This window comes from Hyperolius riggenbachi, chromosome 4 (genome assembly GCF_040937935.1).
Source record: "Hyperolius riggenbachi isolate aHypRig1 chromosome 4, aHypRig1.pri, whole genome shotgun sequence".
NCBI lineage: Eukaryota > Metazoa > Chordata > Amphibia > Anura > Hyperoliidae > Hyperolius > Hyperolius riggenbachi.
Genome location: NC_090649.1, coordinates 468,887,083 through 468,899,864, shown reverse-complemented (window position 1 = coordinate 468,899,864; position 12,782 = coordinate 468,887,083). Strand labels below are relative to the sequence as shown.

The 12,782-nt window shown below is 39.9% G+C and overlaps 1 protein-coding gene across 7 annotated transcripts in view; it reads left to right on the top strand.

Annotated features, from left to right (window-relative positions):
* USH2A (usherin) overlaps positions 1-12,782 on the top strand; it is a 1,078,291-nt gene that overhangs the window by 551,766 nt on the left and 513,743 nt on the right. For all 7 annotated transcript variants that reach the window (XM_068232882.1, XM_068232881.1, XM_068232884.1 and 4 more), the window contains one exon: positions 4,797-4,948. In XM_068232882.1, coding sequence (XP_068088983.1) covers positions 4,797-4,948 — 152 coding nt within the window. The remainder of the gene's footprint in view (positions 1-4,796; positions 4,949-12,782) is intronic.

Sequence of the window (12,782 nt, the reverse complement as noted above, 5' to 3'; positions counted from 1 at the left end):
TCCTATGTTGTTATTCACGTTGCCTAGCAACTGGGAGAGGTACTCCGGACACAGGAGAGTTGGAACTGTGTCTTATGCTCCCTGTCACCTCCTTTCAACCAAAAAGATGGCTGCCCCATGAAAAAGATGTCTGCCATCATGAAATCAAAAATTTGCCTGTTCTTTTAAAACAGTGTGGGTAAGAGATTATATTACCTATCTATTTTAATTAACATAACTAATGTAACTTAATGACAGTATGTTTGTTTTGGCTGAAGTTCCTCTTTAAAGCAGCAGGGTCACCCATACTATCCCAGAAAAAAAAACATATATATGTAGATAAATACTTGTTCTACTTACATTGCATATGTATTGTACTGTTCACGTTTTAATGTCGCTGGATTTGATATACATAGTAAATTAAGAGAATCCGGTTTCAGGCATTTTACATCTTTACTGCCTCTGACTGAAGCCAATTCTGATGTCATTTCCTCTCTTACTCTTTTTTTTCCCCTCCTAGAAACTGCACTGTCATGCCTACATGGCTTTGTAAACACATGTGAGATCAGCATAGATTATATTTCAGCAGCTTCTGCAGAGGGTTTGAGGTGTTTTCCCCTTCTCAGCCTCATGTCACACTAAACTGCCCTCTGCCAATCAGTTAGAAGCAGGAATGTGGGAGGAGAGATTACAAGCTTCCCTCTCCCCAGCAATGTGCCAGAAAGGAGCCAGGCTGACTGAGATAACATTTATTACATTTATGATTATATTGCAATGCAGGGTCAGGTTGCAGGCTGCATAATAAACACAACACAGTGGGTAAATGGAATTTGATTTTATGGCTGCCAATTCCGCTTTAACGTAATTAATACAATTGCTTATTTTTTTACAACATCCATGTATAAATCATTTAGTCAGGGTTTGTCCATTGTAAATTCTTTCCTCGCGTTGATTTGCATTCAGAAATTTATAACAGTGTTGGCAAGGATTCTGGTTGAACTCGATGGACATATGTCTTTTTTCAACCCAAATAACTATGTAACTATGTAAGGTGAATTGCTGAGGAATGGCTGTGTTGTGTATTTTGAGCTTCATAGAAAAAAAAACACCGGGGCCCATATTAATTCACTTTTTCTCATTACTTTTCTCCAAGGTGATATTTTCACAACTTGTCAATAATATGCTTGTTGAAACCACCAGCAAGCAATAAAATACTAAAAATAATTTTGATAGTACCCTTTTCACCTACTTTTTGGTACATTTTTAATTGCAAAGTGCTAAAAAGGTACTTAAAGTGGATCCGAGGTGAACTTTTACTCATTGCATAATTGTGTTCCTTTCCTATTGTTTATAGGGCATTCCTCAAGCCAAATACTTTTTTGTTTTTGTTTTAATACTCTAATTCCCTATAAACTAAATAAACCACACCCACAGGTTTTCAGAGAGCCTTGGCGGTAGCAAGGGCTCATGGGAGCTCAGTCTGGGCAGGAGGAGGAGGTGTTACTAGCCATTGATTTCAGAGGAGGAGGGAGGAGGGGGATTAGGTTTTTTTCACAGGCTGAGTGCTCAAGATACAGATAAGCCTGCCTGTGTGTAATGTTTACAAACAACATGGCTGCTGTCATTGTATCACAGGAAGAAATAATCATATTCTATTAAAGCTGTTTGCAGCCAGGTTTGCTGTGTAAACTATGTAAACTTTAGATAAGATATATAGACAAGTTACTTGTTATAGTTAGTTTTTCATCTCGGATCCGCTTTAAAACAGAAAATGAAAAAGTTTCTCCTAGGAGAAAACTCAGGAGAAAAAGTGAATTGCATATGGGCCCTGGTGTGCCAGAATTCTCTTGGAAAAAGGACACATCGCTAATCACATCACAGGGATGGCGGGGTACATACAATATACAGCAAAGTATACATATAGGAAGTGTTTTGGATGCTGAAGCCAATAATTACCATATAAGTGGGTATCCTGAACAATTTACTGCATTCTACTATGTTTTGTACAGTGCCCCTTTAACAAGACTGTGTAAATAATTCATTTATAGTACTTTTGCAGGAGCAAATCTAAATCTAGCATAAACAGATTCAAAGCGTGCACAAGCATTCCTGTACAGAGGAGAATGTCAGGCTCTGTGGGTGGTGGTACCACTGCTTGGATGAAATCATCCTACCATTCAGGCTGCGAGGGGTCAGGCACAGACTTGATCTGCATTTTCTATGTCTCTGACACAGGATTTGAATCTCGGCTCTTATTGTTAAGCCAGCACCTATTCAGCAAGGAGTCCTTGGGCAAGTCTCTCTAACACTGCTGCTGCCTATAGAGCATGCCCTAGTGGCTGCAGCTCAAGCGCTTGTGCAGGAGTCTGCCGGGAGGAAAGCACAATATTATTTGTCTTATCTTGTCTTAGCAATTTCTGGATCTCTGTGTTTACATTAATTTATTATATACCCTCTTTGGCTACCTGCAGCGCATGCATTGAAAAGGGGGCACAAGGAAATTTGGGTGCCAAATTTCAGCTCTATAGGAAGCAGATGTTTTAAGTGTAAGTTACCATAGTAACATATCAGTAAATAATACCAATCTTTTACTACAACTTAAAGCGGATCCGAGATGAAAAACTAACTTTAACAAGTAACTTGTCTATATATCTTATCTAAAGTTTAGATTGTTTACTCAGCAAATTTAGCTGCAAACAGCTTTAACAGTTTATGATTATTTATTCCTGTGATACCATGAGGCCAGCCATGTTCTGTTTGTCACATTGCACACAGGCAAGCTGATCTGTATCTCCACCCCTCAGCCTGTGACAAATTCACTCCGCTCTCCTCCTCCCTCCTCCTCTCTGCCTCTGTAACCTCCTCTTCCTCCTGCTCAGACTGAGCTCCCATAAGCCCTTGCTACTAAGGCTGAGAGTGCCAAGGCTCTCTGGAGCTGTGGGCGAGGCTTGTTTAGTTTATAGGGAATTAGAGTATTAAAACAAAACAAAAAAAGTATTTGGCTTGAGGAATGCCCTATAAACTATATGAAAGGAACACAATTATGCAATGAGTAAAAGTTTATCTCGGATCCACTGTAACCTAACCCTATGCTCACGCAAACCCCTCCCTTACTGATGCCTAACCTTAATCCCTTCCCCCAATTTAACCCTTCAAAACATCCCACACACCTAACCTTATCCACCCCCCACACTAAACCCTTAAAAAAACACAACCCAATGTTAAAACACCCCACATGCCTAACCTTAAAGGACACCTGAGGTAAAAAATAAACTAATAAAATAAACAATTATATCTATCCTCCTTCGCCTAAAAACGACTTTTCAAGATATTCCACAGTTTTACGTTATATTTCAATCAACTTTTTTTTTCCTTTTTACTGTTTTATTGTTTTTGCTCAAAGACACATTCATCGAAGGATACCAGAGCTAAAATCTATGAACTATTGATCCTTTTGATCTCTCTCCTGCTCTCAGCCATTATCTGCTTGGAAAGTGTTTTATAGTTGTCATTTCTTATCAGTGAGGGCCACGCTGTAATCTGACCCAGTCCTCACTCACACAGGAACTGCCACTTACATACCTGATGTTTAACTCTTTCAGGCAGAAAAAGAAAAAAAATAAAGACAGCATAGTTATTTGTGTGCTGGGCACTGTACATACACATGTCTATCTCATCATGTTACATGTCACCTCGGGTATCCTTTAACTGCCCTCCCCCCCCCCCCCCCCCCTCCCGCCCACACACACACACACAGCGTAGCCTTAACTAACCAACCCCCGTCACCAATCCGCCACAATTACAATAATTTTAGGGCACTGCCATAGGGATATTGTGGGCACCCGAATTTCACAGTAAAGCCGCAATTTATAATGCAGCCTATGGTAGCCCCCATGTTTCTGTTCCTCATGTGTGCCACAGATCAGATAGAGCCCTGTAAGATTTAATCTGACAGGGACCTAACTATGGTCGAATCTGGTGGCCATCTATGAATGTATGGCTTACAGCCACTCCACGCTCCTGGCATACGAGAAATTTTGTTTATTGATCTAAAGAAACGGACAAATATCCGTGAAATGCATTACCTCTTAAGTGACTGAATTTACAATACATTTTCTTACCTCACTTAGGCTTTGTCTTTTTTGGAGGTAGAGGCCTGGTCTAATTTTTCAGACTCGCAGCCCTGCTACCCACACCCAAACCGCAAGTCCGCAACACGCTTTCTTGTGAATCTGGTACCCGCATCCAACCCGCACCCAAAGCCCCTTTACCCAACCCGCAACCCGATTAAATCAAAACGGGTGCCCGAACCCAACCCCCATTTCGGGTAACCTGCGACTACCCGACCTGATGCCCTGTGCGGGTCTAATTTTTCAGGCCCGCAACCCGCTTTCTGGTGAATCTGGTACCTGCACCCGGCTCGCACCCGCAGACCCGCTACTCACACCTGACTCACAACCTGATTAATATCAAAACGGATACCAGTATCCGACCCTCAATTCTGGTGAGCCGCGGGCACCCGCAGGTACCTGTTTTTAATGATTTTTATTGTCATTCTACCTAGTGATCAACCTCACAATCCAGTGCACCTCCTGTCACCCATTGGCTAGAACTGGTTAAATGTTTTCTCCCTGCAGTGACAATAAAGTGCATCCTCATATTAGCACTTATTCAACTCTTGAAGTGTTCTGAAGGCAAAACCGGCGGGTTATTTAATGTCAGGATGGAGCAGGTTCATGTTGTTTTGCCGTGTTATATACTCAATTTTATTATTATTGTTTTGTTGCAAGATTTCATTTTACCTTTTTCCGTTGCAGGCATTATAACGTCTTATGAGTTATACATGGATGGGATCCTGATGCAGAACTCCTCGCAGCGAGCTTACTTTGTGGCGGGCCTGTCTCCCTGGAGTAAACATTCCTTTAGGCTCCAAGCTTGTACTGCAAAAGGCTGCGCCGTGGGTGAAAAGGTATGGAGTGACAAACTAGCTGAACCTGAGATCTCTCTGCGTGCGGAATTACAATGGCAGCGCGCTAAACTTTCTCCGTTGACTTTGAAAATGTATGATTAAGACCCACAAGAGCAAGGCAAATTCTGTTGATTAAAGCGGTATTAAACTCTGAAATTACATTCAACAAAAATGCATTTTTCTACTTTTTATAACCCATACAGTTACCATATTTGCTTTTGTGCACAATAATTATTATTTATTTACAAATTACAAGTTCCCAAAGTACAGTGTATCAGCTCTGAAAGCTACCATTGTAATTTATTGCAGAGCTACTGTATTTATATATTGTAATGTACCCAGTGATCACTTCAAAGCTCGCTCTGAACTGCACTCATATTAGGAGTTTCAGCACTGCCATGAATGTATACTTATTGTAGCAACAGAGGAATGTAAACAAAAGACAATGTTATCAACTCTTGGGATGTGGATTATACCGCAGGGAGTTTTCCATTAATTAAAAACAAGTCCTGTGTTTAAAGGGAACCTTAAAGCGGATCTGAGATGAAACACTAACTATAACAAGTAACTTGTCTATATATCTTATCTAAAGTTTAGATAGTTTACACAGCATATCTAGCTGCAAAAGTTTAAAAAGTGTATGATTATTTATTCGTGTGATACAATGGAGGCAGCCATGTTCTTTTTGTCATATTGTCACAGGCTAAGAGCTGGAGATGGTATCAGATTTCTTGTGTGTAAATTCAGTCCCATCTCCTCCTCCCTCCTCCCCTCTGCCTTTGAAATCAATGGCTAGTAACACCTCCCCCTCCTCCTGCCCAGACTGAACTCCTGTAAGCCCTTGCTATTGTCTGAAAGTGCCTTGGCACTCTGAGGGCTGTGGGCGTGGCTTTTTTAGTTTATAGGGAATTAAACTATTAAAACAAAAACAAAAAAGTATTTGGCTTGAGGAATGCCCTATAAACTATAGGAAAGGGACATAATTATGCAATAAGTAAAAGTTCATCTCGGATCCACTTTAACTGAGAGGGATATGGATGTTTCCTTTTAAACAATACCAGTTGCTTTTCAGTCCTGCTGATCTCTTTGGCTGCAGTAGTGGCTGAATTAAACACCTGAAACAAGCATGCAGCTAATCCAGTCTGACTTCAGTCTGAGCACATGATCTGCATGCTTGTTCAGGGGCTGTGGCTAAAAGTATTAGAGGTACAGGATCAGCAAGAGAGTCAGGCAACTGGTATTATTTAAAAAGGAAAAATCCATATCCTTCTAATTTTAGGTTCCCTTTAACTGTTCAAATGTTGTCCTGCTAACAATTCTTTGTGGTAGTTTATTGTATGCTGTAAATAATCATTTAGAGATAAGAAGAAATGCTGAGAATTCACTTTTTAACTATTACATCATGCAACATGGGAAGTTGCTCACTTTAAAGGGAACCTTAACTGAGAGGGATATGGAGGTTTCCTTTTAAACAATACCGGTTGCCTGGCAGTCCTGCTGATCTTTGGTTGCAGTAGTGGCTGAATCACACAAATTGTACTAGGGATATAATTTTAACGGTGCAATAACCGGGACAAATGGCCAAATAAAATGGGTGGATTTGAATTATGGTAGCTTGAATTATTTTCAAACTATAATGGCTGAAAACTGAAAAATAATGAATTTTTTCAATTTTTTTCTTATCATTTCCATCATAATGCATTTAGAATAAAATAATTATTAGCATAATGTACCCCCCAAAGAAAGCCTAATTGGTGGCGGAAAAAACAAGGTATAGATCATTTTGTTGTGATAAGTAGTGATACAGTTATTGGGGAATGAATAGGAGGAGCACTGACAGGTGAAAATTCTGCGAAAATGCCAATATTCTTTCCGCAAGCATTTTTGTGAAAATAATGTTAATTCGTTTTTCTTCAGCGAAAATGTCATCGAAAATAAGTTTTGTTATTTTCGTGTTTTTGTGCGTTTTTGCCAAATTTTTGCTATAAAAATATGCATGTTAAAAATATTGACATTTTTGCAAATATACAAGCTATTCTCATGAAATTTTTTCAAAATCGAAAATAGCATTTTCAATGTGAATTTACTTTGGCGAAAACATGTAAGCAACACTGATCACCACCATATTTGTGGTTTGCTAATATCAAATGGGGCAGCAATCAAAGTTATTGGGAAATATCAGGTAGATATTAATCTTTTTACCACATCTTTCTTATGTATGCCGGTCTTTTAAAATCTGACAAGTGTTTTACTTAATATAATTATGGACAGGTAATTAGCACTGATCAATGTTTACCAGATTCTGTTGTTTAGTTCTAAACTAGCAAAAAGCAATACTTAAAGCGGATCCGAGATGAAAAACTAACTATAACAAGTAACTTGTCTATATATCTTATCTAAAGTTTACACAGCAAATCTAGCTGCAAACAGCTTTAGTAGAATATAATTATGTCTTCCTGTGATACAATGACAGCAGCCATGTTGTTTGTAAACATTACACAGAGGCAGGCTTATCTGCATCTTGATCACTCAGCCTGTGAAAAAAACATAATCCCCCTCCTCCCCTCTGCCTCTGAAATCAATGGCTAGTAACACCTCCCCCTCCTCCTGCCCAGACTGAGCTCCCATGAGCCCTTGCTACTGCCAAGGCTCTCTGAAAACCTGTGGGCGTGGCTTATTTAGTTTATAGGGAATTTGAGTATTAAAACAAAAAACAAAAAAGTAGGAAAGGAACACAATTATGCAATAAGTAAAAGTTCACCTCGGATCCACTTTAAATGGCCAATTCTACAAAAAGGATACTAGTGAAGAGAATGCAGCACAAAGTTACACCTCTGTTATTACCATATTTGTCTCAAGATTACTTTCCTCCTATTTTCCTGTCATTACATTAAGCAGTAAAAATCTGACAGATATGAAATATTTTGGACTAGTCCATCTCCTTCTGGGGGGTTTCCATTATTTTCAAAGCACTTACTGAATGACAGTTGCTCAGTTCAACTGCTAAATTAGTGTGAAAATGATTAAGCAGGCTGGCAGACATCTTCGTTTAGATTCTTTCCAGGGATTGCTTTTATAAAGAGTAAAAGAGATTATAACATTCCCTCATAGGTCGATGGACTAGTCCTAAACCTCTCAAGAGTCTTAGGCCTGGTGCACACCAAAACCCGCTAGCAGATCTGCAAAACGCTGGCGGTTTTTTAAACGCTTGTGCTATTTTTCTGCAGCGTTTCAGCTAGCGTTTTGCGGTTTTGGGAAACGTTTTTTGTGTAGCAGATTTCATATATTGTTACAGTAAAGCTGTTACTGAACAGCTTCTGTAACAAAAACGCCTGCAAATCCGCTCTGAACTGGCCTTTTTCAGAGCGGTTTGCGGTTTTCCTATACTTTACATTGGAGGCAGAAACGCCTCCGCAATCCAAAAAATGCAGCAGCCCGGGAGTATGCGTTTCTGCAAAACACCTCCCGCTCTGGTGTGCACCAGCCCTAACTGCGTACTGTATGCAACAGCAACATAGAAAAAAAATAATTTATAGTGTATTTTAATCTGGGAGAAATGTGCTATTCATAAATATGTGTACACACATTTTATCATTATTTTTTTTTGTGATAGTGGTACAACCTGCATAAAAAAACAAAAAAACCTCTATGGGGTACTAACCTCAGGAGGGGGAAGCCTCAGGGTCCTAATGAGGCTTCCCCAGTCCTCTGCAGCCTTGGGGATCCAGCGCTGCCTCCCCCGAAAACTCCCTCAACAAGCACTGTGCAGACGCAACAGCGCATGGCAATATTTATCTTCAGGGCTCCAACGCATGCGAAGTAGTAGCTTTCCGATGGGCCCTGGCGGAAATAGCCAATCCCGATCGAGTCTGCTCTACTGTGTAGGCGCGAGCCACAGAAGAGCGGACCTGATGGGGCTCTGCTATTTCTGTCAGAGCCCATCGGAAAGCTACTTCTGAGCCTGCGCTGGATTGTGGTAGGTAAATATTTACCTCTTCGCTGTTCAGGGTATTCCAGCGTTGGATCATGGGATGGAGGAGGATGGGGGGAAGTCTCATTAGGGTCTCCCTCCCCAGGTAAGTACCCCCCAGGGGCATTTTTTAAATTACAGGTTTCCTTAACTTACATGCATCGCCTATGAGGATCGCCTATTTTACATACACTTTAGCAACAAGTTCTACTGCTACACTTGTCGGAGTCTTGCATTCACTTGCACTTCTCTGAATAACCCCGACTCACCCCTCCGTAGCTTCTCTAATTGCCATCACATTCACTAGTTACTGTTTGAAAATGGTGGAAAGTTGAAGAGGTGTGAGGGGCGGAGCTGCTGACTTTTTATGTGTACCCATGTTAGTCACTTTTATGCACTGATAAACGTTTGCCGTTATATTTATGTCTTTTGCATGAAAGGTTTTATCAGCCTGGAGATGTAATTAAAAATAAATGTGGAAGTCCCCATAGTCACATCGACTTCACTAAAGAATATTTTCTGGTCCTTTAAATAGAAAAGTCCTCTAAATGTATCGTCTGCCAGAGGAATATTTCCTGAGTCTTTTTTTTCTTTTTAGTAACTCAGCACGATTAAGGGTCGGAAAGTGGTCAGTCTCATGCGAGCTATTCGTATGCCGCGTGTCACATCATAAGAGAACTTTGCGAAGAAAATCCTCCTAATTGTCTCTTTTAAAAGGGTTCCGTTTCAGGCTTTTGAAACGAATCCAAGTTTTCCCGCCGCCCGGATTGGTGGAAAAGAAATGCACACTTTATTACCATTAAACATTTTATAGCTGCGCCTACTTTGATGAATATTTACTCTTAAAAGCTTGCCTGGCTCAGGGCCAGATGCACGTCTTCATTTTTAACTTCAAGTATGTAAGAAGTTTGAAAAAAAAAAGTAAGGGCATCAGAGTAAAAATGGAAATTGAATAAAAGTCTGAGGGATGTTCTCAGCATGTATACAGGTTATCAGGGTATGAAAGAAAATGTTGAATTTATGCAGTTTGGAGAGGGAAAATTGAGAAAGCGCGCTTACGTGTTTTATAACTGTAAAGGCCTCCAGGGAGGTACAGATTCATTGGATGTGAGTTTTTTTTTTCAACACCAGAGCAGAGAAAACTGGAACAAAATTGTAGCAACTGTTCACATTAATTACTCAGAACCTTTCTTTTATTTAACAGCCAACTGGAATGGGATTGGTTGCTCAGCCTCTAGGCAACTGCACCACGTTTGATCCAGTTTACTCTGCGCCCCTACTGACATCCTACTGCTTGCAGCGATTGGTTGATATTTACTGTGTGCAAACCAATTTTACAGCACTGCAAGGGCTTGTTCTTACGATACTCGTTGCGGTGCAATTTTTGCATTGCTTTTCTTTGAAAATCAGGAAAGATGCCAAATATTGCATAGAAAGCCATGTCTGATGTTCCTTCTAAAGGCATTGCGATGCAGTGCCTTTTCGAATCAGATATTGCCAACTGATTAGTGCCCAGCGTTCAATCGAGCAGGTCTAACTCTACCTCAGTTTATGCCAAGCTAACCATGATCTGATTTGAGATTTTTTTTCCCCAGCCTCCTCAAGGATAAAGGTAGTTATTAAAACTTAGACCATTAGTAGGATAACGCGTTTCATGGGACCCAGTCCGCTTCTTCAAATCAGTAAGAACACCGGCAAATCCTATTTACAAGACACTGTTCTTATGAAACTGAAGAAGTTTACTGGGTTCTGTAAAACGCGTTATCCTATTAAAGTGGATCTGAGATGAACTTTTACTCATTGCATAATTGTGTACCTTTCCTATTGTTTATAGGGCATTCCTCAAGCCAAATACCTTTTTGTTTTTGTTTTAATAATCTAATTCCCTATAAACTAAACAAGCTACACCCACAGGTTTTCAGAGAGCCAAGGCATTTTCAGACAGTAGCAAGGGCTCATGGGAGCTCAGTCTGGGCAGGAGGAGGAGGAGGCATTAATAGTCAGAGATTTCAGAGGCAGAGGGGAGGAGGAGGGGGGATTAGGTTTTTTTTTTCACAGGCTGAGTGCTCAAGATGCAGAGCACCTTGCCTGTGTGTAATGTTTACAAACAACATGGCTGCTGTAATTGTATCACAGGAAGAAATAATCATATTCTATTGAAGCTGTTTGCAGCTAGATTTGCTGTGTAAACTATCTAAACTTTAGATAAGATATAGTTTGATTTTCATCTCGGATCCGCTTTAAGTCTGAGTTCTAATAAACACCATTACCTCTACCTTCTCAGGCTCCATCCCTTTTTAGAGGTAAGGTTCAACTACCAGATTATTTGGCAGAGTTATTACTTTTTGGGTGCCTCCTCCTTCCCCAGTGCTATCTTTGTCAGCCCCCATTACATGACAGTTGTAGAGGTTTTTTTTTTTTAGTTCTTTGAACTTTTCACAAAAACATAGGGTTGTTTTTGGGTTTTTTTTTTAGTGCTGCCTTACTACCCACGACAAACGAACGCGAAAGAGGATAGAACTTCCTCACAGACCTTCATACTTTGATTGCTGGTCTTGCAACTTTCCTTTGTATTATTTCACTGCTCACTCTCCATAGGCCCTTTGCCTGAACAAATACACCATAAGAACTCCCACTTTTCTCTTTTGTGTCTTTCTGTCTTCCTGGAAGGTTTAGAGATCCTGAAAGACCACAACGACACCTATTCTATCCTCAAGGATAGAATTATTACTGTAATCTGGACTTTGAATATAATGCCAGGATCAATTACAATGGGTGTGGCCCTTCATTTGTGTCACATTTACCTGCATGAGAACTCTATGGCAGGTTCAATAAACTTTTCTCTTGAGCTTTCTCTCAGCAGATGTTTTCTACCAAATACATTTTTAGCAGCGCCAAGCAAATTAAAAAGTACTTACAAAAAGGGGAATGGGAAGTAATATGAAACTTAAAGAGACACTGAAGCGAAAAAAAATTATGATATAATGATTTGTATGTGTAGTACAGCTAAGAAATAAAACAGCAGCAGAGACATAAATCTAATATTGTTTCAAGTACAGAAAGAGTTAAGAAACTCCAGTTGTTATCTATGCAAAAGAGCCATTATGCTCCATGGCTTTGAAAGTCGCAGAGAGCTCTGTCTTCTGAAGCTTATCTCAACTGTCAGTCACTGTATTGTTGTTTTTTTTTCAGCAGAGGACAGGTCAATAGTTCACTAGCTTGCTCTGTAAAATCATTTAGAATGCTGAATAGCGTGTAAACTGCAAATATTAGAGAATTATGCAGTGTTGTAAAAAAAACTATATAACTGAAAATAAAAATGAGAATTTTTTTTTTGCTACTAATGTTCTAGTAATTATCCGTACTACACAACCAATTATATCATAATTCATTTTTGTTTTTCTCTTTAGTTTACCTTCAGAGCAGAGCTGCAGTGAAAATAATGTAATGAAAAAAAGTGCTTAATTTTTACAATAATTATTTATAAACCAGTGACCTTCGCTCGTTTAAAAATGGGCTAGGTCTGTCACTGTGCATGCCCACCCCCGCACACACCTGCCACATGTGCACGCCCGCCGCTTCTGGCCTCGTCCTCCCCTGCAAGCCTTTAGTGTCTCTGCATCCCTGCACATGCGCAGTGCAAATAAAGCACTGACACACGGACAAAGCAGGATGCAGGGACACTTGCAAATTATATATAGAGATAATTTAGTCAATGTTTGCCTATTGTAAAATCTTTCCTTTCCCTGATTTACATTCTGAGATTTATGGCGACATCTTTACTGCTGGCAGGTGATGTCTGTGGAAAGAGATGATGCCTTTTTTGACCGTTGGAAATAGCTTTTATTTCCCACAATGCAACAA